We start from the raw sequence: 26,217 nt of genomic DNA on the forward strand, positions 1-26,217 counted from the left end.
CCCTACCAGGTCTCCCACACCCACCTCCCCACCAATTTGGATCACTTGTTGTTACCTTATCCCTGGGTTTATTAACACCTCTTCCCTTCCCCCCACCTCCCCCTCTCCCATGTCCCCCTGGAACTTTCAGTCCCGTTGCTTTCTCCTCCAGATTCTTCATCCGGCTTGTCCTATCCAGACAGACCTGCGGAGACAACAACATGCACACAAACAAGACAGAGCAAAACCAAGCAACAATATATAACAAAACAGCAACAAAATCAAGCCACTGACAAAGAACAAATTAAAATATACCAAGAAAGAAAAGCTTGTGCTTTCCAGTCTAGCCTGTTGGGCATCATGCCCTGTCCCCAATGTCCACCCTTATCATTCCCTGGGGATCTTGCCGCTCCCCTCTCCTGCTGTTCCACTGCACTCCCCCAGTGCTTTGCCCCAGTGTGGCGGGATCAGATCGGGTGGAATTCCCACACTGTATCACTGGTGTTGTCCCCCACAGGGCCATGAGTCAGTGAGGGGCATCATGTCTCATAGTGGGGCTGGCCATGAGTTCCTCTCTGTGGACTGGCCGCTCCACCTCGGGCCATTGTCCTCAAGACCTGGTGGGCCAGGATGTGCTCAGCTCATTTACATCATCATTTCTTTTGTGCTCTTTTGTTATTTTATGCTCAAGATAAAGTTTCTCTTCTGACATCCATTTTTGTCTTTTCTCTCTTTTAAAATAAACTTTTATTTTCTTTATATATCATGTCCTTCAATAATTTTTGAACTTTTCATCAAGTCTTTTCTTGAGATGATTTTTAAATTTTAGTGGGGTATATGTTAGGTCATACTTTGGCTCTCATACATTGGTTTTAATATTGTTTAGCTTCAATATGAACTTGCAAAAGAGCAATGTTATTGTTCCATACTTGTATTCAATATGATTCTTGCATATTCCATTCAGTGGTGTACATGTATATAATCTTAGATTACGTTGCTGAAAATAAGGCATTTCCAATGAATAGGTCATTGGTCTTACACAATTTTATCACATACTCTTTGTGTCGGTTCTATCACCATGGTTATATTTTCCAACTAATATAAGTCCATTTCAACTCTTGATTGCTCAGGATATTGATCTTGAAGTTTTATTTCTGGCAACTTCAAATTTTCCTATATTAACACTTTATCTATTGCATGTTCAGAGAAGTACATCATGCTTGGTAAAATAGAGAGGCAGAGAAAAAGAGGAAGGCTGTTAATGAGATGGATGGATACCTTGGCTATAGCAATGGGCTCAAACATAGGAGCAATTATGAAGATGTATACAAGACTAGGGAGTGTTGCTATGGGTCAGAACCAACTTTATGGCACCAGACAATAACACATTCCATATTCTGTTTACGAACAAACTTTTTGCAGCTATTTCTTTTAATTTGAGTTGTGTGATACCAGCCAATGAATGCCCTGAGAGCTTTTCTCTTTGGAAGTCATTAAGGTCGACTATCATTTTGAGTGTCTTCCAAATGGAGGAGCTCATCTTCCAGTATTTTATCAGATAATGTTTCCATTTTATGCATATGGATTTTTACTAAATAGTAAATTATAAAATGCTTTATAAAAAGACATTTTCTTGAAATTAAACCTTTAAGGATGTAGTTGAAAGTAAAAAGTCCTTAAACTCTTGCTCATACTTTTTGGTTTAATATCATATATGATTTAAAGCTGGCAAATGTGAAACAAGAAATGTAGTCTGATTTTTTAAAAATCATTTTATTGAGAGATTTTACATGCTTATGACAATCCATACATAAATTGTATTAGGCTTATTTATACATATGTTGCCGTCATTCTTTTCTAGACAACTACTTTCTATTGAGCCCTTGGTATCAGTTCCTCTTTTTCCCTCCCTCGCCCCTACCTTCATGACCCCTTGATAGATTATAAATTATTATTATTTTCATATCTTACACCGACCACTGTCTCCCTTCCCCCATGATTTCTGTTGTTCTTTCCCCTGGAGGGTTGTGTTGATCATTGTGATCGATTTCCCTTCTTGCCCTTCTCCCCGCCTTCACCCTTCCTATCGGGTATCTCTCTTCCCATTCCTGCTCCTGGGTTGTGCGTATTGTGAGATCTTATCTCTTATCTACGGTTCTGTACATGCTCTGGTCTAGTCTGAAGTGAGAGGCATCATTGGGGTCATAGTGGTGGGGGTGAGGAAGCCTCAAGGAACCAGAGGACTATTGTGTGTATCATCGGTGCTTTACTGCACCCTGGTTGACTCATCTCTTCCCTGTAGCCCCTCTATAGGGTATGTTCCATTGTCTACAGATGGACTTTGGGTATGTGCTCCAATCCCCATCATTCTTAACCATATGATTTTGTTTGTTTGATAGTTACGGGTCTTCTGATACCTTTTACCTGGTCCTGATGACACCTCATGCTCACAAAGGCTGGTGTGCTTCTTCCATGTGGGCTTTATGTTTCTCTGCTGGATGCCTGCTTGTTTCACTTCAAACCTTTAAGACCGCACACACTATCTTTTAGTAGGCAGGCACCATCTGCCACATTTGCTTATGCATCCATTTTGTCTTCAGTGATTGTGTCGAGAGGGTGAGCATCTCAGATTGCCAATTTATTAGAATTACGTGTTCTTATATTGAGGGAGGGTATGAGTCGAGGCCCAATGTCCATCCGATACCTCAGTGTATTGCCATATAAATATATGTCCATAGGCCAATACCTCTATTTTTGTGGGTTAATGTATTTACATACGTACACCCCTGAGATTATAACTCTATCCATAGCTTTGCTTCCTAGATCATTCCTCTGTTTCCTTTTACCTTCCTTCTGTACCATATTCATGCTTACCCTACTTCTGTGTCATAGTACTTTCTTTCAGCTAGATTGCTGTTGCGCCAGTGCTCTATATCCACCTTGTTATTGGTTTTTATTCCCTAGTTGTTCTCCTGTGTATGGCACTGATTGTCCACCACACTTTTCCTCTGACCCCTTCTCCCCTCAAGTCCCCCTGGGACCACTGGTCCCATTACTTTCTCCTTAAGCTTGCTTCTCATACCTGTCTTGTGTAAGTAGGCATACCAACAATGGCATAGACCAAACAAATAGAAAACAACTGATTGACCAAAAGAAAAAAAGAGAGAGAGAGAGAGAGAGAGAGATGTGAGAATAAGAAGGAAAAAAAAGAAACAAACAGAAACAAAAAAACCACAACAACAACAGCAAAACAGCATACATGCTTCCAGGTCTGTCCGCTGACCTTTATGACTATCTCCCCATTGGTTCTGGGGGAATTCTAGGAACTTCCCCTCCTAGCCTGAAGTCTATTTGGGGGGCTCTTTAGGGACATTGTGTCTTTGCTTTGCTCCTGTTACTGATCTGTTGTGTTTCCTTGGCTTGCCTTGCTGCATGGGGTTCAGAACGCATTTCGTCCCTGCTATGTGTCCCCAGTATTGTCCTTTGTAGCAGTGTGTTCCAGTAAGGGGACAGCATGTCATGAACTATTGTTGGCCCTACAGTCATCTCTGTGCTTTAGCAGTTCCATCCTGGGAAGTCATCCTCTTGGCTTGATGTGCCAATATGGGGTCTAGACCAACTGTTCCTTTCTCTTTTTCTTACTTGGTTTGCCACTGTGTGGGCCATGACATGCCGGCCCCTCACCCCAACCTGTGGGTTTAGCATTATTCTCTGTGTCATGTACTTCTAGGGAGGCGTCAGTTTAGCTCTGGTTGGGACCAGCCCTGTAGCCCAATCTTTTCATGCATTCCTCCTCGCGGTTATGCTGCCCTTGTGTTTTCCTGCATTGTGTTGGAGTCTATATGCACACTCCCAATTCTGTGGAGACATAACCAATACTCTCCCCCTGGTTGGGTTTGTGCTGTACTCCCCTCATGCCATCTTCTCACTCTCATCTCTCTTTTTGCCCTCTGCTGTCCCCCCTTTCCCCTAATTTATGTTGAATTAGCATGTGCTTCCTTGGGTTTGGTTTGACCTCCACCCAACTGCCTGTACCTCAGTCCGTACATTGGCTTTTCTTCTAAACTTACTGTGCTGGTTATCCTTACCTCAGAGGACTCATGTTGTACTTAGCCTTTTGTGATTGGTTGACTTTACTTAGCATAATTTCCTTCAACTCTTCCCATGAAACGACATATTTAAGGTGATTATTAATGCTTTTTAAGGCTGCATATAGTACTCTTTTGTGTATAAGTGCCACAGTTTACTAATACACTTATCTATTGATGGAAATTTAGGTTGTTTCCAGCTCTTTGCAATTGTGAATTGTGCCATAATAAACATTGGAGTTCAGAAAACTGGTTGTCATCTATTTCTTACCTCTTCTGGGTATATGCCCAGTAGAGGGATAGCTGGGCCATAGGTAGATGAATTTCCATTTGTTTTAGATAGCGCCAGATTGCTTTCCACAGAGGCTGTACATATCTACATGACCATCAGCAGTGGAGGAGCGTTCTTGTCTCATCTCCAACATTTGTTGCACTCTAATCTTCTGATTTAGGCTATCCGCAAGGGTATTAAGTGACTTATCATGGTTTTAATTTGCATCTCTCTGATAGCATTTCTCTTATGGCTAATGAACAGTAACACTTTCTCATGTTTATTGGCCCTCTGAGTCTTCTCCCTAGTGAAGCTTCTTTTCAGTTATTGTGTCCACTTCCTCAAGGGGTTAACTGTTTTCCTCTTTTTGCAGGCCATGAGAGTATTGTAGATTTTATTAATAAGTCCTTTGTTATGTCAGAAGAGCATTAAATATATAAAGTGCTTTGGGTGGGATTGACATCTTTACTATGTTGAGTCTTCCAATCCACAAGCATGGGATGTTCTTCCATTTGTAGCGTTTGCTTTTGATTTCCTGTTGTAGGGTCTTGTAGTTTTCCTGGTGTAGGTCATTATTTTTTTTGTTAAATATATTCTTAGGGCTTTTCCACCCGCTCCCCCCTCCCCCAGCGCACTGCTCCAGCCGCACCGCGCTTGCTCAGAGCTCCGGGCTCCTCCTAAGCTAGCGCCGCCGCTGTCTCCCTTTAGCCACCATCATGATCATCTACCGGGACCTCATCAGCCATGATGAGATGTTCTCCGACATCTTCAAGATCCGGGAGATCGCAGATGGGCTGTGTCTGGAAGTGGAGGGGAAGATGTTCAGTAGGACCGAAGGTAACATCGATGACTCCCTCATTGGTCGTAACGCCTCAGCTGAAGGCCCCGATGGCGATGCAGCAGATAGCACCGTGGTCACTGGTGTTGATATTGTCATGAACCATCACTTGCAGGAAACCAGCTTCACAAAAGAAGCCTACAAGAAGTACATCAAAGACTACATGAAATCAATCTAAGGCAAACAGAAACCAGAAAGAGTAAAGCCTTTTATAACAGGGGCTGCAGAACAAATCAAGAACATCCTTGCAAACTTCAAAAACTACCAGTTCTTTATTGGTGAGAATATGAATCCAGATGGCATGGTTGCACTGCTGGACTACTGTGAAGATAGTGTGACCCCATATATGATCTTCTTTAAGGATAGCTTAGAGATGGAGAAATGTTAACAAGTGGGCAACTCACGACCAATGCCTCTCAACCTAACCGGCTGCTGTTCATCCACACGACACCAGGACTTAGACAAACGGAACTGATGTCATCGTGAGCTTTTCATTTACTTTTGACCTTGATTTATTTGGAGCAGAGGCTTTTTTTTTTTAAGGAAAAACAACCATGTCGTGTAGGTTGTCTAAAAGTAAAATGCATTTAAACTCACTTGAGAACGCCTCCTGGTTGACTATCAGTAAACTAAATTCTCCTTGTAGTGCTCCTGGAGAAGTCAGAGCCACGTGTAGACTGGCCATTTCAGTGTGAGGCTGTCTCTAGAGGCCTGCCACAGCCAAACTACAGGGATCCAAATAGAGACAAGAGTCCAAAGGCTTAATTTTGAGTTTAAATAAAGGGAGTGACCATGTTTTTAGCGGTGCTGGCATCTAAAGTGGATCCTTAAGCATTTCATCACCTAAAAATGGAAGAGATTATCAAAAGAATAAATAGACTAATATAATTGGGAAATATATATATATATATATATATATATATTCCTAGTTATTTCATTTTGTTCTTGGCTACTGTGAAGGGTACTTCCTTCTTGATCTCCTCTTCCATGCTCCTGTCCAATGTGTATAGCAAACCTACCAACTTCTGTTTGTTGATCTTGTATCCTGCCACGCTTCCAGTACACCTATTGTGGAGCTTTTGGGGTTTTCAATGCATGGGACCATGTCATCTGCAAATAGTAATATTTTCACCTCCTCCTCTCCCATTTGGATACCTTTAATATCCTTCCACTGTCTTATGTTGTTAGCTAGGACCTCCAGTACAATATTGAATAGAAATAGAGACGAGGGCCCTCCTTGTCTTGTACTCTTTTTCAGTGGGATTGTTTTGTCTTTATTAACTATGATGTTGGTAGAATTCTGCTGTGATGCCATCTGGCCCAGGGGCATTTTTTTTTTAGTTGATAGCTTCTTGATAACTCTGTTTCTTCTTTCACTATGAGTTTGTTGAGGTTCTTGACCTCTGTCTGAGATAATCTAAGAAGGGACTGATTTTCCAAGATCTATCCATGTCTTCCACATTTCTGAATCCATTAGAATATAGCCTTTCATAGTACTTTGTGATTATCCTTTTGATCTTGTTGGGGTATGTTGTAATTACCCATATTTCATCCTTCATCCTGGCTATTGATGTTCGTTCCTTCCTTTCCTTGGTTAGATTCACTAGCAGTCTGTCAATTTTGTTCATCCTTTCATAGAACCAGCTTTTTGTTGCATTTATCTTTTGAATTGTTCTCTTGTCTTCCCACTGGTTTAACTCTGCTCTGATTTTTATTATGTCTTTTCTTTTGCTATTTGCCAGTTGTAATGTTATTGGTTTTGTGATAACGTATCTGTCATAAGCCTCTCTTCTTTTTTCATATGTGCACTTATTGATATCAAGCTATCTCTGATAACTGCCTTCGCAGTATTCCAAAAGTTTTGATATGTTGTATTCTCATTCTCATTAGTTTCTAGAAACTTCCTAACATCCTCTCTATTCTGGGACTGTACTCATTCATGTTGCAGGAGATCAATGTTCATTCTCCAATTGATTGCCCTTGATTTTCTGGTCATCCTTTTATTAATCTCCAGCTTTATGGCATGGTGATCTGAGAAAGATGTCTGAATAATCTCTGTGTGTTTGAATTTACTCAGGCTTGACTTGTGTACCAGCATGTGGTCTATTCTTGAAAATGATCCATGTGGTCTTGAGAAGATTTGATTTTTTTTTGCATTTGGATGGAAAGCTCTATAAATGTCTGTCAGGCTCAGTTACCTAATTACATTGTTTAGCTCTTTAGCCTCTTTGCTGAGCTTCTTCCCCAGTGATCTTTCTCTGATAGCAGAGTATTAAAGTCACCTACTGTGATTGTTGAACCCGTGATTTCTTTTTTCATCTTTTTAATAGTTTGTTTAATGAAATTTTCTGCTTCATTGTTGGGTACGTAAGTATTCAATATGCTAACTGGTTCTTGGTTTACTGAACTTTTGAGCATTATATAGTGTTCCTCCTTGTCTCATTTTATGGTTTGAAATTTGAGGACCATTTTGTCAGAGCTTAAGATTGCCACCCCTGCTTTTTTTAAGTTGCCCTTTGCCTAGTATACTTTCCACCAGCCTTTTATTCTTAGTTTATTTTTGTCTGTGTGCTTAAAATGTGTCTCTTGCAGGCAACAGACTGATGGGTTATGTTTTCTGAGTCAGTCTTCCAGCTTTTTTCTTTAAATGTATGAATTGAGTCCATTGGGTTTCATAGTTATTATCACAATCTGTGGATTCATTGTCGTTATACCATGTCTTGCGTTTTGGGTGTTTTCCTATCTCTCTTCATATTAGTGTGCTGCGTTTGTGTGAGAAGTTTCTATGTTATCTTGTAATTGTTGCTGGCATGTTGGGTTTTGGAAGGAGATGGGCTGTGCGGTTTTCTCTTGCTTGTGGTTGGTGGAGGTTGATCCTCTGGCAATTGTGAGCCATCCAGTATCTTCCGCAGGGTTGGGTGTCTTGCAGCATATTCTTTGTGTCTTACCTAAAGCTATTACTTTTAAGGGGAAATATTTGAGCATATCTATATGCCAAGGGAAAGTATCAATAGAAAGGGAGGAGATGAAATGTAGGCGAGAATAAAATTGGAAACATGGTGAAGAGATTGTCTCATATCAAATGGAGAACATAGGTTCATGGGAAAGGGTTAAGGACTGGAGAGAATGCAGTTTTTATGGAAAATCAGGGAGTGGGGGTGTTGAGAGAATTCCTATGGTGTCATTACTCTCATTTAAATACAAAGTGAGTTTCTTTGCTAAGAGAGAAAAATTGAAATAAGTTAGACTGGATAGGCATGTTGATGAGAACATTGAATATTCTCTGGATATAGCATTCTTGGTTAATAGTCTATTTTCTTTCAACTTTGAATATTTAATCCCATTTCCTTTTGAGCTGTATGATTTTAGATGAGAAATCAGCTTTTAATCACTTCCATGTGATGAGTCAGTTCTCTCTTGTGTCTTTAAATCTCTACTTTTAAATTATTTATTTTGTAGGTGTAGATATTTTAAGTTATCCTACATTAAGTATATTGAGCTTCTTGAATGTGTAGATTAGTATTTTTAAAATTAAACTTAGGAAGTATTTGACCATTATTTCCTCCACTGTTCTCTGTGTCCCCCTTTATCTCTCTACTCACCTTCTGAGACTCACATTATACCTATATTGGTAAGCTTAATGGTATTTCACAGCTCTGTAATATCTCAGTATATCTCTTCATTCTTTTCTCTATATATTATTCAGACTGCATCACTTGCCTCTCAGTCTGTCATACTGTAGTGGCTTGTGGGTTGCTGTGATGTTTAAAGCTATGTCATTGGCATTTTAAATACTAACAGGGTCACCTAAAGCTCCAGCAGAGCTTCCAGAATAAGTTTAAACTACTTAGAAGGACTGTCCACTATGGAGGGATTATCCACTGAAAACCCCATTGATAGCAACAAAATATTATTAATTAATTAAAATATAATGAATAGAAGCAGACTATTGTCAGAGATAAGGCCAAAAGACAAACCCCTCAGATTGAAAGGCAATTTGACTGGGAAGAGCTGCCTCCTCAAAGAAGAGTCAATTCTAATGATGTGCCTGGAGAAAGGCCTGTGGTAATAACACAGTCAGGACCTTTCTTTGGTGATGGGGATGGTTCAAAATGAGAAGACACAGCTGAAAACATCAATTAATAATCAGAACTTGGAATACATAAAGTGAATCTAGGAAAGTTGGAGGTCATAAAAAAGGAAATAAACTCATAAAGATCTATGGTTAGGAATTAATGAGCTGAAACAGACCAGTATTGGCAAGTTTTAATCAGAAAATCACATGGTTTACTATACTGAGCATAACACAATCAAGAGGAATAGCATTATATTCATTGTCAAAATGGACATTTCAAGATCTATCTTGAAAAACAATGCTGTCTGTGATAGGTGAATATGTATCCACTTACAATGAAATCTAATCAATACTACTATAATTCAAAGTTAAGCACCAACCACCAACGCTAATGATAAAAAAATTGAAGAATTCTATCATTTTTGAGTCTCAAGTTGATACAACATGCAATCAATATGCATTTAAAATTACTGACAATTGGAATGCAAAAATTGAAAACAGAGGAAGGAACAGTAGGTAAAATATATTGTCTTGGTGATAGAAAGGAAGCTGGAGTTCACATAATAGAATTTGGCAAACCCAATGACTTGTTCATCACAAATAACATATTTTCAACAGCACAAATAATGACAATATATGTGGACTTCCCCAGATGGTAAAAAAGGACATCAAACTGACTAAATCTGTGGGAAGATCAATGGAGAAGTTCAAAATCAGCAGCTAACACCAGGCTAGGGGTTGACTGTGGAACACAGCATCAATTGTTCCAATGTAAGTTCAGGTTGAAGTTGAAGAAAACAAAAACAAGTCCACCAGAGCCAAAATACAACTTTAAGTATATCCATCCTGAATCTCAAGCATATCAGAAGAACAGACATGCTGCATTGAACACTGATGACAGAAGATCTGATGAACTGTGGGATGACATGAAGAACGACATTCATGAAGAAAGCTAATGGTGACTGAAAAAACTGGAAAGGAAGGATGTTCTAGCATATTTAAAATAGTTTAAGTCTTTGTTTAATAATTCCTTAGTGACAATTTCTATTGATTGTTTATCTCTCTACATGTGTGTATAGGTCATACTTTCTTGAATTTTTACATGTCGCACATTATTTTGTTGTTCTTAAAAATTGAACATTTTAAATAATACACTGAAAACTGGATTCTCGTAGCCCACACTTTTTCTGTTGATGTTTGTTGTACATTTTAATATAGTGATTTTTCTTAATTATGTAAAGTTTTGTTTTGTGTGTACCTACTAAAGACGCTGTTCCATTATTCTAGTGGCTAGTTAGTGATTAGACAGAGTATTCCTTAAAGTTTTGGAAGTTATAAATATGCGTATCTCTGCAGAGTGGCCTGTATGTGTTTTGGGGATGTATAGATGTGGGTGTGAGAAATACCTTTAATATTCAGTCAGGTAGATTAAAACTTTACCTTGGGATTCATTTACTGCTTATGTCCAATCTTAAGGTCAAGCCAGATGTGAGAATGTACAGTCTTCTAGGGTTTTATTTGGTCATGTATATAGCTCAGGACGCTTGTGTACCTGGCTGCCTAGGATCAAGATTATGTTGGACCTTTTCATAGTTTTCTATGAGCATTTTATTCTTCAGCTTTCCTTTTTAAGGGTTTTGATCAGCATTTGTTTCATCTCATTTTTTATAGTCCCCTCAATGTAACACCACCTATTCCACTTACCCCCTGTGCTTTCGTTTTCCATTCCTCCTTAATTCCTAATCGGAATTTTGATCTTGAATTAATGTTGCCCTTTTAGTGTCAAATGGTTGATTACCCTAACAATTATCAATTGCTTTTGTCACCCCAAACATGCATAACTTTTCAATTGCTTACAACCTATCCTCTCTAGTGCTTCCATAGAAAAGGTGGGTGGGTGGTAGGTCTTATTAATTGATTTTCAAATAAAAAGTACAAATCCAGACAGTTACCATGGAATTAGGATTTGGAAGAACTTTTATTCTATTCTGTCCCTTTACATTGTGATAGAGGGGCCTAGTGGTCTCAAGCATCTAAAAACAGGAAATGAGATAAAATCAAGTTTGAAGTGCCCCAAAAGTCACTGTTACTGCCTAGATTCTGTTGGGTTTTTTTGGATGGAGTTCCTGGATTGCTATAGGCCACTGATGGATTTCCTGAGTTCTGCAAAAGTTAATTTTTACAAATTTGCTAGAGTGCTCCTTTTTTTTTTAGAGAATAGGATCTTTGGAATTTTTTGTTCTTGTTTTTCTTTTCCTTTGTGTCATAATGATGTAAACATTATAGACAGAATCTTTTTAAAAATCATTTTACAAGGACTTGTACAACTCTTATCACAATCCATCTATCCATTGTGTCAAGCACATTTGCAGATTTGTTGCCATAATTTTCAAGACTTTTTCTTTCTACTTGAGTCCTTGGTATCAGTTCCTCATTTTTTCCCCTCCCTCCACCATCTGCCCTCTCTCATGAGCCCTTGATAATTTATAACTTTTTTCCCCCTCATGTCTTACACTGAAAAATGTCTCCCGTCACCCACTTTTCTGTTGTCTGTTCCCCAGGGAGGAGGTTATAAGTAGATCATTGTAATGGGTTCCCCTTTCTTCCCCACCTTTCCCTTCCCCTCCTGTTATGGCTATTCTCAGTATCATTCTTGAGAGCTTTATGTGTCCTGGATTCCCTGCATTTCCAGCTCTTATCTGTACCCGTGTACATGCTCTGGTCTGGCCATATTTGTAAGGCAGAATTGGAGTTATGATGGGGGGAAGGAAGCATTAAAGAACTAGAGGAAAGAGGTATGTTTCATCGGTTAAACTGCACCCTGACTGGCTCGTCTCCTGCCCTTGATAAACAGGTTCTTTGAGAGATGGATGCAAAGCAGATTTCAAACAGATTGAGACTGCAGAGACATTAACAATTGAGGTTGGAGACTATGAGCTAATATTGGTGCCACTGTATGTGTGCGTATGCATGTTTTTCATCAATCTGCAGCAGAGCAGGTATAAATGCTGAGAATGAAGACAGTGAAATATGACAAAGATTGAGGTTCGTGTACCAAGTGAGGATGACAGAGCAAGATGTTAGATGAAAGATGTAAAGGAAGATGTACAGATGAAAATGGAAGCCAAAATGAATTTTTTGTTCATTGAATTGGAAGAGTCAAAGTCTTTGTATTTTAAAAACTTGAGAACAGAGGGAAAAAAAAGTTAATCAAATAAAGCTACTGACCATTAATTGACCAGCTATCTTAATAAATGTATTTGAGCAATGGGTGGTATATATTCCATAATAGAGATTCACCACTGTGTCCTGGAATTCAAGAGAGCATGCCTACCTCATGGGAAGAGTTCAATTTTTTTAATGAAAAAAAGAGAAAGAAATATTGATCATCCTACTGGCAGAATCAGTGAAGGAACAGAAATCATGTGAGTTAGAAATTGAAGGGATCAGAATATCAGCAAGTAGAGATTCCTGTAAGAAAGAATTTCCATATGATATGATAAAATATAGACTTAGTTAAAAATAATGTTACCATTAATAATAATGTTTCAGTAAATTATAGAGTTAAAAATAAGAGTTATATTTACACTATTTAACCCTTTATTTTACCTTATCTTGTGAAAAAGTAGAAAACCATTTGGTTATGTATATCAGGATGGAACTGTTTTCGATACGCTTTCCTTTTTCAATTATATTACCATCATTATGTGCTTCATATATCATGAAATTTAATCATTTAATTGTATTAAGAAGAATTTCAATAGCTGTGATTTTTCAGATGTACATCACCAACCCCCTTTTTTTTTCAGACACCACTGGGTGAATTAAAATCTATAACATTTCAGTTAGGAATCAGGTGCTTACCTGTTTGTGCCACTCATAGACTGTAGGAGGAGGTGAATAGATGCAGACACTCACTCTTGACTGCATTAAATATATTCCATCTAACAGAGACCTGATAGGGCAGAATGGAATGGCCTCTGTGAGTTCTCAAGACTAAACATTTTGATGGGCATACGGAAACCCTCACTTCCCCCCTGATTTAATAGTCTAGTTAATTGAAATACAGAGTAAGTACAGTAAAGGATGAGACTGGGAAACCATATTAGGATTTTCATTAACATTAGGACTTTTTGAAAAACCAGAATAGTGACCACCTGCTTCTTTACGTTGTGCTCATAAACTTCCCTAGAGTGACCTAAATATTATAGATTGTATAGTACGAACTACATAGACATTCACATGGAGATCCATGAAAGTTAAATAATGATGTAAAAAGTAAATTACTGTGAAATCCTTTTCATGATGATGTCTGTGAATAACATTTTCATGTCAAGCCTAGATTGTAGATCTTCAATGAATGCAGCAGCTTAGTGGCAAGAAAAACACAACATAACAAAAAAGTATCAGGACAGAAAAATTCAGTCTCGCTGTTACTTATCACTACTCATTCTCTATGTAGTCCTCCCAATTTTTGTTGCCAATTGCAATTAAAGTGAGTTAGAAGTATATCTTAGTGTTAAAGAAAACCCCAAATAACCACTGCTATCCTATTGACTCCAACTCAAAGTAACCCTAGAAGGTACCGTGGAACTCCTCTTCAGGGTTACCAAAGCAATAAAGCTTCGTAGGAGCAGGGAGCCTCATATTTCTCCTGTCACTAAAGGAAATTTATAATGGGCTGGTGAAAAAGTGGTCTGTTGTGTCTTTTAGGTAAAATATATTTTTCAAAATATTTGACTTATTCTAATATTAACATGTTTTTGCCTCCTTGATCACAGTGTACATCACTATGGAAATTATGCCATAGAAACATAAGTAGGGCTTTTCCAATTGTTGAGTTTTCTAAAAGCTTGAATGTTTCATACTTAAGAAATGAGAATTGAATCTATTCATGTGTTCTAGAATATAATGTAAAGTTTTATTTGCCAATATTGATGTTAATAAAAAAAATAATGGCCTGAGTACTTTTCTCTTCCCTGGAAAATATCTTCAAATATCTGTGTAACTCATAACCTCTGTCTGTCTTCTGGATTAGTTAGGCAGATACACTCATGATCTTGAGAAAGAATGGATTAGAATGCTGTATTTAAAAAAAATACTAACTGAATGAAAATGTGACTTTTCTTGTGTTTTTTAAGTATTGCAGGAGTTATGATTATCTTAATCATAGGTAACTATTTAAATATCCTAAAATATGATGGTATATTTTTCCTCAGAAAGTAATTTACTAGCCTATCTTTAAAAAATCTCAGCTGTTAAGAAATATTGTATTTGAATATTTCAAAAGCCAATCTTCTCTCATCACAGCATTTGAACATATTCAACATAGTATTATATGTCTAAAAATGTTTAACTCTGTTAATGTATTTAGCTTACACTAAAGTATTTGAATGTATCGTAGGGCATGTAAGTGCAATTTGCACGTATATGTGCATAAGGCAGTGTTTTGACTACAAATACAAATACAAATCTGTCATTACTAGAAAATAAGCATCAGCTGGAGCTGCCATGCTGTCCGGTATCCATGCTTTTATACGTATGGGGGAAATAGAAAGTGCTATATTGCTTATTCAGAAACTTAACCACACTATCTGAAACATTAATCCACAGATGTAGTTCAGCTGTGTGTGCTCTATCTTTACTACCACATTTTCACAATGCAGTTATGAACATAAGCTCCTATTATATAGTAGAACTTCTTAAGTCATTTTATCTTTACCTTAGTCTAACCTTATAATTATATATATGATATAACTCTGTGTGTATTAGTGACTAGTAGAGCTTAGACTACTTTTAACGTTCTGTGTTGGCCCTATCAAATCAATGCTAAAACTGTAATTAAGCTTTCTTCTATATAATTACTCTCATTCCCTCTCTTCCTTCACTTGTACATGTCTACTAATTTCTTATTTAGAAGAGTCTAGATCAATTTTGAATTGCCTCTTTTTAATTAATTCCCTAAGGTTATTTCAGCTTCCAATAATACCAAGCTACCAATTAATGTATTAGTATTCTCCATAAAAAAACAGTAAAACTATCCAAGAAATTTTAAAAAGTAATCAGCTCCCTCCAACAAGGGCTACTGATGGCAGCATTAACCACACCACGTTACATGTTATTGATGTTTAGTCACCAGTCTCTTCAACTGCGCCCCTCCTCAACTTAGTTAGTTCGGACCATGCTGATCAACTGTATGACAACACTTTGTAAAATCTGAAACAAAATAAGAATAGGAGGTATCTATATCATCACTGTAGTTTTAATGACATAGTGGTTAAAGAACTAAGCTTTAGTTCTTTAGTGACTGGACCTGACAGTTCCTCAGGAGAAAGATAGGTCAGTTTGCTTCCAAAAGGATTTTCAGACTTCTAAACTCTGTGATAGGGCACTTCTACCTGAAGGGTGACCAAGTTGGAGTTGACTAGACGGCACTGCGTTTGTTGTATTTGGCAGATATATCTTCCCTTCTTTGCTGTTGCATCCAATGACCACCAGATTCTTTTTAAAATCCACAGCTGCCAGAGCTGAAGTTTGTAGTGGCACAGGAGAAAGGTTCCGAATCTTCCGGGCTGAGAAGACCTATTCTGTCAAGGCAGGAAGGTGGTATTTTGAATTTGAGACTGTCACTGCTGGAGACATGAGAGTTGGCTGGAGCCGGCCAGCTTGTCAACCTGATCAGGAGCTTGGCTCTGATGAACATGCTTTTGCCTTTGATGGCTTTAAGGTGAGTGGAGTTTGCAGTGAAGTAGGCTTCACATTTCTAGAATGTACATGTTCAGGCTCTTGTGCTCCAGGGAGAAGAAAGACAAGGCTTTCGATTCTTGTTAACAGTTACAATCTCAGAAACCCACGGGGGCCGTTATCGGGTCTCTGTGTATCAGAATCAAATTGAAAACAATGAGTGAGTAAGTGTGACCGAGGCACAAAAGTGTTGTCTTTCCCCCGTCATCACCTCCCCAGCCCACCTCCCTGACATTGCTGGGTTCTCCCTGGTATTAATAATGTCAGGACTCTAGAGACCAAAATTGGAAATATAATTTATTAGCAAACCGGTGTCTTTGTGCTCTGAAGGTATTTTCTTCATCTCACAAACAGTGGAAAATTCAAGAACTAAAACAATGCCTCTCTATGGTATCAAAAAACATTTTCTTAGTGTATATGTTATCTCTAAGCAGTAATTAATCTGTATAAGGAGTTAAAAGTCACAAGAAAATTTAAGACAATATTGTTTATAATCACAATTTTTTTTCAATGTCATCATTATTAGTAATTTCTCTTTGTTAAACTGTTTATTTACTCATATATTTCATAAATAGCAAAGGTTATTTTATATGTCTAAAATACTATGAAATAAAAATTTAAAGTTTGTGGACATACATGTATGTATACACATGTCTTGCTACATATATGTATATTGATTAAAATTTTTTTGGTTAAATATAAGGAGTCCTGCTGTTGCTATTAAGTGTTTGACTGTTAACTGAAAGGTCAATGGCTAAAAAATTCTGCAAGAGAAAGATGAAGCTGTTCCCAGAGAGATATGTAGATTCAGACACCTATATAGGGTTAGTATGGGTCAGAATTGACCATGGCAGTGGGTGTGATAATACACACACACACACACATTAGGTTAATAATACATTCTGTATTCACTTATCAACTATCTTGATATACAATATTTCATATTTATTATAATAGTAAACAATCTGCTATCTGACTATTTCACATTAATTATGTACATCTGGCAGTAACAAACACTGAGATACAGATTAAGAGTAATGCCACCTGGAATGGATGAGGTTGCGTTTCAACTGGGCCATGATTTTCAGTAGTTTGTAATGATGTATTTGCAATTATGTAATAATATAAGTAGTCAGATATATAATAATGGTTTTAGAAGTTACATACTGATGCAATCATCTTCCATTTTCTAGTCATATGTATTCATCCTCTATTTTCACAAAATGTTGATTTTCACATAAAGATGGGGTCTTGGAAACCAGTTCACTGATTATGAGTAGAGAGCATGTATTTTGAAATAGATGGAATTTAGAATGTCATTTTCTTCTTGATTCCTAGTTTAGACTTTTTCAATGTGTGCAATGAAAGAAAAACAATCCATACAGACAAGAAAATTCTTTATGTATTTTTTTCTTTTAATATAATGTATTTAAAGTTAGATTTTAAAAAAAAAAGGTAGACTCTCAAAATCATGAAGCAGCATTTGCTTTTTCTCAATATTTAATGAACATTCCCAGACAACTCTGTACCCCTTAGGACATTGTAATAGATGGATGGGCTGGCAAGAGTTCATGCTACTGCCATGTAAACAGTATGGTCTGGTAGTGGGTTTTCCTAGTGAGTGTTAATTGTTCATGACACGTGGCCCTTCTTCCTTCTAGGCTCAGCGGTGGCACCAGGGAAATGAGCATTATGGGCGCTCTTGGCAAGCAGGCGATGTAGTGGGGTGCATGGTTGATATGAATGAGCATACCATGATGTTCACACTGAATGGGGAAATCCTTCTTGATGATTCTGGATCAGAACTGGCTTTCAAAGACTTTGAGGTTGGAGATGGTAAGTAAGTGCACTGCATATTGTGTTGTCTTCAGGATTAGAACAAAGCAAAGGTATTGGCTCTCAAGCATTATAACCAGGAATTATAACCTCAGTTATGTCTGAGGATGAGTGAGCAGATGAATTGTCATTTTAAATCACAAATGTGCCATATGGCTTATTTGAGCATATATCCTTGAAATTACTGTAGCAGAAAAATGATCTAGACTCCAATATGCAGAAATAGCTTCTAAAAATGTATGGCAAGGTAAAAATAATTTTCACACAAATGTTAGATTTTCATTTGGAATCCCAATATGACATTTACAAAGTATGCAGTGTATACATGTCTTGTCTTATGTAAATGACCCATGACATGAGTTTTCAAAATTGTGAGTTTTTCTCTAAGAAAGATACATACATACAATTATAATAATTATGAGATACATAAATACAATTATAATGGTCAGAAATAATAGAGTGATTTTGCATTTTCCATCTGAAAAAAGAGGAAAAAAGTTGCATTGATGTTCTTACAAGGCAGTATAGAATTATTTTTCATGAAAAAAAACCAATTATTTTTGAAATTAAAATATATGCACAGCTTTAGTCAGAAAATACACCAAATGACAGAAGAATAATGCCTAACTTCTATTGTGAATTCTATCATGTTGACTTAAAAAAGCAAACAAACCCAGATCATTTGTCACTGTAGAAGTACAATACCCTTTTTACTCTCCACTGAAATAGTGACAAGTTAGATAATTGATATAGTGACAGTGAAGTTAGATGATTGATATGTGTACAGAATAGTGGTTTTCAGCATGGTATTGAATTAAGGTTTTTTTTTTTCAGTTTCTAGCAAGTTGATCCTAATATGTACTTACAAGGTTTTCAGTGGCAGCTTTTTTAGCAGTATATCAACAAACTCTACAGACATGATCTTCTGTCCTTTTGGTTGGTAGCTGAGATTGTCAGCCATTTGCACCACCCAGGACTATAAATTGAGGATTAGGATGTCTGACTTTCCTAGGGCTATTATAACAAAATAGTGCAAGATTGGTGAGTTTAAAGCACAGCCATTTATTTTTTCAGAGTTCTACAGGTTATAAGTCCATATTCAGGGGCAAGGGATGCCAATACCTTCCGAGGTCTTTGAGTAAAGAACTGTTCCATGCCTCCTCACTGCCATAAAGCTCACGTTCCTGAAATATTCTCAAAGAAGTATCTAGTAGTTACTGGTATTCCTTGGTGCTCCATTGCTGCTAATACATACACCCATCTCTTTTGCCATACAGCATCTTCCTCCATGTGTATGTGGTTCTCTTGCCATGCCTATTCTTTGATTCAATTCACACTACTCTCTTATGATCTCATTAATTTAACTAATGACATCGGAAAGGGAAAACCTCATCCCTCCACACAAGGTCACCCTCACAGTTGCATGGATTGGAACTTAAATATATCTTTTCGGGGAACACAGTTCAAATCAGAACTGAGAGTCTGTCCCATTTCAAATATCCACTTTTCTGGGTATATCAGAATACCCGTAATTATTATCACTGAAGTCACTCTGTAATCCCAACATTATGTTAAAGAGCTAATTAGGGAGTCTCCCTAATTAAAAGTTAGAACATGGAGGTAAAATAATTCAAGGTTGTGAATCACTTTGCTGAGGGAAGACAAAAAACCAAGGACAAGATTGGAGTACTAGATATTTGGAGTAAAGATGAAAATAATTATAAAATAGTAGACATTTTGAAAACGAATGACAATGTTGAAAACCAGCATCATTGAATATTTTGTTTTGCCAAGAATTAGCAGTGAGAACTATCCTAGAAATTTCTTAGGTTTCTTAATTTGACGCTTGAATCACTTAAATATATACTATATTCATGGGATAATTTAAAACATGAGGAGGGATTTATTTTGAATATTTTGGGCAAAAGTTTAGACATTATTTAATTTTAACCATTTGAGCTTATAGTTAAGGTAATGTAATATAGGGGAATTAATGTAAAATAATTGGTGAATTGAGTGAAAATCAAACTTTATTTAAGAGCCTTGCTAATTGAAAGTTAAGTTTTATATACTGGTAAAGAGAAGAGAATATTGTTTCAAAGGCCATTTTGAAAATGAATGACACCTGTATATATTAAGATAACTTTGTATGTATATCTGAAGATAGTTTTGCACATGTTGAATATATATTAGTTATTAGAAGTAATGGTATTCCCATACAGCACTAAAAAGGTGCTTCTGGGTAAAATGCTGTCAGGTGTTTATTTTTCTAGAGAAGGACAAACAAATGTCATGATGTCTCCAATTACTATTACTTTATTTAACTAAAAAATTAGAAAGGCATTATACCAAAATAAAATTCAATATTTCAATTCTATATATCCAGCTCTATGAGAAAGTCACTATATTCTTTTTCTTATTCCATATCTCTTCTAATCTAATGAATTCCAGAACTGCAAACATTTACACAGCGTGGGAGTGTGAGGACTTTTGCTGGTGGTATAGACAAGCCTAAAAGATCAGAGTTTTTAATAACATAAATTTCCAAAATTATTATCGACAAAGTGGTGGTTTCAAAATGGAGTACAATGTTAAATTTTTTTAATCCAGTCATCTCTATTATCTGAATTAACCAAGAACCTGGGATAGAGCATTAGAATGTTCATTTTATGCCAAAGTAAACATTACAAAGTAATCCCTGTACTAAAAATCATGCCCTTACATTATAACAAATGTACAAAGGCTTCACTGAGCATATTTTTCCATTTATTTTTTGAGTTAACATGAAATAGAAGAATCATTTATTATGTGAAGCACTGTGTTCCTAGCTCAATTGTGAAAATAATTCTTCTTACGTGATCTGGAACAAATTAATTCTGCTTTCATTTTTTTAAAAAATAAAATTTTAATTGGAAATGTTCTCTTCCTACCTCATTCAATTCTAAAGGTATGATGCAAGTTTTTGTTGGTTTTTTTGTTTTTTTAACTTTAACCTCCCCACTGATCTAGCTATAAAGTCTTGGAGAAATAATTTAATATATTCATCTGTTTTCTCTTCTAAAAAGATAAAGCTATTTTAAAATAACATATGGGGAAGTACTCATATATTATCTGGAGTTATCCTTTCTTTTTGTCCCCTTCCCATCTGTCAGTTTATTTTACTGTGGTTGCTTGTGTGTGGCTGTGATACTAGAAGTTATATCACCAGGATATGTCACCTATAGAGGGCAGATTATAGCAGAATTTTCAGTCTAAGACAAATTAGGAAGAAAAGGCTGGCGGTATTAGCCAATGAAAACCTAGATTACAGCAGAATACTATACAACTCATTTACTGCTGAAGGTCATCTTTGGTGAAGCGGAGGACCAAGGAAATTCTTGGTGAGAAGGAATGGACACAATAGTTACAACTGTAAGCTTGCCCATGAGGGCAATGAGGAAGATGATACAAGCCAGGCCATGTTTTATACTATTGCCCGTAAGGTAACTGTGACTTTAAGCTGACTTGTTGACAGCTCTCTAGCTATCTTCCTTCTAATAGAATAGTTTGAATACACATTTTAAATAATATTGGTTATTTTTAACTTTTGGACCATTTATTTTGGGTCATCCAGGTGGAATCCTATCTGTATTTCAGAATTTTCAAATTTTAAGCTATATATTCTTAGGAAAAGCTGGTGTTGTTATGATCAGTTTATCTGCCTTTTTTTAGACCCAAACGCAGATTTTTCTCACCCACCTCACACCTCCATATCCTTATGATTGCCAACTCTTTTGCTGGACTTGCCTACTCTTCATGCATCTCTCAGTTCCACAGCATGGCACCTCATTACAGGATGACTTAAAATGTGCTGAAGCCATCTGTCTTGTGTTGGATGAAGCAACTTAGCCATAAATTGTATCTACAGTTTAAACAGTTTCACAAATAGTTAGCTCTGGCAAAAGTAACCAGTTGGGCTCTAATTTAAGATCATCTGTGAAGAAGCCACTTCCTATTAGGTACCGTCAGGTTCATCTACTGGTAGGTTATTAGGTGATCAGTTCCGTTAATGAGAATACAAAATATGGTTCAGCAAACTTGAACCCAAATTTTATTTGTGTTAAAGCATACAAAGGTAGGTTGAAAGGGTTTTTTGTTATGTTAGAATCTGTATGTGGTCTGCCACTACCAATAAAGGATTGAACTTAATTCTCAAGTTTGGGTATGAAACACCTATTAAAAATTATGTCATTTATCAATTGATCTTGTTCAATTTATGCCAGACATTCTTCTTCTTCATCTTTTTTTAGTGTGAAAAGTGTTTTTTACTTTTTACAACAGTGATCTCATACAATATTTGTCCTTTTGTGATTGAATAATTTCAATTAACATAATATCTTCCAGGGGAAAATATTCACTTAGCATAATATCTTCCAGGGGAAAAATAATTTCACTTAGCATAATATCTTCCAGGGTAAAAATGAGGAGCTGATGCCAAGGGCTTAAGTGAAGAGCAAATGTTTTGAGGATGTTGAGGGCAACGAATGTACAAATGTACTTTACACAATTGATGTATGTATGGATTGTGATAAGAGTTGTATGAGCCCCCAATAAAATGATTTAAAAACAAACAAACAAAAAAAGCATAATAACTTCCAAATTAATCCCTGTTATGAGGTATTTGCTGGCTCACTGATAGTATTTTAATATTTCATATGTTCCATTGTATGCATGTACCATTCTTTATCCATTCTTCCACTGATGGGTATTTAGAATGTTTCTGTCTCTGTGTTTGATGCTGCTGGTTTCATTGTTTCACATTACTTTCTCTCCTGGGATCATTTTGTGTGTGGATTTACTTGCCATTTTCTTCATTGCTATGGTTTAATGTTTCCCAAATCTTTAGTATTTTCTTTTTTATTTTAATAAATGTGTTAGGTAGGGTTCTCTAGAGAAAACGAGACCAGGACACATGATTTATTTATATATCTATGTAAGTTTATACAGCAAGGAGGAATATAACAGCTAATTAGTCCACACAGCAGTACATAGGGTTCAGTTCAACTCATTTCTGTGGAACAGTTAATATACTGGAAGTCCTTCAACTCACTTGAGCTGCTGCGTCTAAGGTCAAGGAAGGAGACAGCAGAGTCCTTCCTGCGACAAGGCAAGCAGAGTCTGCCCATAGGCAACAAGCAGCAGGATCACTAATAGTCAGTAGCCCAGGAGCTTAGCGAAGCAGGCATGGGTGGGATGTCGAATACAAACAATGCAACACAATCCACCTGCCTCAAGTTCAAGTGATGTATGCACCAGCAATGTGGTGAAGCAGGTCTCAAGGGAACCTCAAAATCTAGCTACATGATCCACAGGCTGGCCTGGCCCACACAGGTGGTGTAGCTCACAGGTTGAGGCAGAGAACTTAGGTACAGCATCAGCACCAAGGCCTCCAGCATACTCTGATCACCAGAGAGCGAGAGATGGGGGTGGGCATTGCAGAGCCATTTATCTCTTTGTTCTCCAATCAAATTGCAACATGATTAATCCTACATGTTCTTATTGGCCAAGTTGGCACAATAAACCTAACTATACAACAAATTTATTAATTTTTGTTGAGATTGCCATGTAATTGAAAATGTTCTCTTAAATTAAAAAAAAATTTTTTTTTAAATCTACTTAGCTTTGCCCACACTTGAAAATTCTATAACTACAATTCCCCCCCCCTTTTTTTTTTGAAGTTGTTCTCATTATAAAATGCTATCTCTGGTTACACAATCTTGGGTATTTGGGTATTTGACTTCTGGAGAGTGTGGTTACGTACGTTAATCTCAGGTTGTGGTCTAGTGTTGTTGGTTTTCCAAAGAAATCCTCTTAATATTTTGTAAGGTTGGTCTAATTTTTTAAAACCAGTTGTTTTTATTTTGTATGCCTGGAAATGTCCTGATTTCAATGTCATATTTGAGGGACAATTTTCTGAGTATACGGGAGGGTACACCCCCCCAAAACAGAATATTTTTTCAAAGTTATGCATTTAAAATTTTTTTACAAAACAACCTTATCACTTTCAAAGTACTCTCCATTTCACTTAATACATTTATCAAATCTGTGATTCCAATCTTGGAAATATTTTCCAAACTCTTCTATTTGAATGGTACCTCTCCTGTTTTTTTCTTTCCCTATTCTATGCCATCAAATTACTGTCCTTTCATGTCCCTCTTCGTTCATGGAAACAAAAAGAAATCACACAGAGGTCAGGTAAGGAAAGTGTGAGGGGCAAGAGAGGCATGCTGTTTTCTGCCCCAAACTGTCTCCCTGAGATGGCTGTGTGAACAGGTATATTGTTGTGGTGGCAAAACCAGTCGCCCATCTGCCACAAATCAGGCCTTTTTTGTTGCATACTGTTATGCAATCTTTTCAACACTTCTAAATAGAAAGCTTGAGTAACAGTCTGACTTGTTAGAACAAACTTCAAGTGCTCTATGAGTTGACATGTTGTCCATTAAGGAAGTTCACTGACATCCAGAATGAGATTTGTCTTCAATTGACAATTTCTCATTTTATGAAATGAGAAAACCACTCATGCACTTGAATTTTTCCCATAGTGCTGTCCTTGTAAGCTGTGTTCAACATCACAACAGTTTTTGCAGCATTTTGCCACATGCTGTTCTCTTAAATCAACCCTCACAAAAAATGAGGTACAAGCAAAACTGCTTTTACAAAGAAATGTCCTGGGTTCAGAGAGGACCTTCCCAGGTGATGGCACTGGGTGCAGTAGTTCGGAGCAAGTTGCTCGATGCTCTCTTAGTTGGAAAAAGGCGTACCATGATAGCTCTGCTCTGCCCAGCTCAATTCCGCTTTTTGGGGAGCACCTCCTTGTATGACTCCTGATTGATAATTTTCCCAATGTTTTTTATGTATGATCTCATTGTTTTATTGCCTGCATGGCTTTCGCAGAGAAATCAGATTTTAAGTTCTTATAGGTTCCCTTTATAGATAAATTTCCTTTTTTTCCCCCTGAGATGCTCTCAGAATTCTTTCCTTATTGTTGTCTTTTGAACGTCTGGCTATGATAGGTCTTGAGATTTTCTTTTGTAATCTATCTTGTTTGGCTAGTTTCCATTGTCAGCTTCTTTGACGATTTCCTTGGTGTTATTTCTTTTTCTTTTGTTCTTCTGGCATCCAAATCACAATTATTCTTTTTGGAAGGCTACCACATCATTCTAATCACGAAATATATTTTTCTCAATGCTTCACATGAATCTTAGGCTTTCTTTGGATTCTGTTGTTATTGTTTCTCTCGTGTCTAGAACTATCTTTAAGCTCATTAATTTGGTCTTCCCATGATTAAATCTGTTTCTGAAATCTTAGAATTAAATCTTCTACATATCTACTTACTGTTTTTCTATGTTTTTAAACATTATATTTTGTCAGTTTGATCTTGTTTTCCTGAATTTTTCTGTTTTATTTACTTTCATCTGAATTTTCTGGATCTTTCTCTCAATCCATCAAAGGAAACGAAGTATCATTATTTGAAATCATTGTGATGTTTATCAAGTGTCATTTCTTTTTCAGAAAAAATATCTGGCTCTGTATTCCACTTACTTATTTGAATTGAAATTATCTTTGCTTCCCAGACTGCGTGATGTTGTTTTATCTATATTTACTTGATAATTGTATGTTTGTGTGATCATTGATACTCACCACCTGTCACCTGGTAGGTGTGATAGGGAATGTGAGCATTTATGAAATGCTTTGTTTGCTGTTTATGTAGCCCATTGGAGAGTTGGTGTATCTGGTATTTCTTGCTGTGTATAGTTATAAGTGGTACAGAAGTGGGTACTGGCCCTCATTCAGTAGATGGGATGACAATAGGTACAGGTTTGGCTGTGCACAGCTATTTTCTCCTATTTGATAGAATAAGAAAAGCAACATCAGAGAAGCACTATTATCACTGCACTATTCAAAACTGTTGCCATGTTTTAGGCCATTGTGAGCTGCTTTGTCAATCCATCTAATCAAGAGACTTCCTCTTTTATGCCAACCCTTCACTGTACCTTGAATGGTGTCCTTTTTCAGGGATTGGTCTCTCTTGACAACATGTCCAAAGTACTTGAGATGAAATCTTACCATCCTTGAATCTAAGGAGGAAAAAAGAGAATACTTAAGGAACAGAAAAAAAAGAAAACAAAGAACAAAGGTAATATAAGAAAATAGATACAAAAAAAAGAAAATAGATACAGAAGAAAAGAAAGGACGAAGAGGGATAAAACAAGGCAAGAGACAAAAAGGGGGAAAAGAAAGTACACAGAAACTGAGGTAGGGATAGGATCCAGAGAGGATAAAACTATGGATGACAAGGTACCTCATATAAATTGACACCATAACCCAGCCAAGGAGCTACTGGGAT

At 36.9% G+C, this 26,217-nt stretch overlaps 1 protein-coding gene and 1 pseudogene across 1 annotated transcript in view; both read left to right on the top strand.

The window, feature by feature from the left end:
* The window catches only part of RYR2 (ryanodine receptor 2), an 805,653-nt gene that overhangs the window by 437,309 nt on the left and 342,127 nt on the right, over positions 1–26,217 (top strand). The window contains exons 29-30 of the mRNA XM_045294222.1: positions 15,770–15,978; positions 17,657–17,831. Coding sequence (XP_045150157.1) covers positions 15,770–15,978; positions 17,657–17,831 — 384 coding nt within the window. The remainder of the gene's footprint in view (positions 1–15,769; positions 15,979–17,656; positions 17,832–26,217) is intronic.
* On the top strand, positions 5,055–5,697 carry LOC101641959 (annotated as a pseudogene).

Source organism: Echinops telfairi, unplaced genomic scaffold (assembly GCF_000313985.2).
Source record: "Echinops telfairi isolate 266 unplaced genomic scaffold, ASM31398v2 ScPeMD7_3509;HRSCAF=4178, whole genome shotgun sequence".
Taxonomy (NCBI): domain Eukaryota; kingdom Metazoa; phylum Chordata; class Mammalia; order Afrosoricida; family Tenrecidae; genus Echinops; species Echinops telfairi.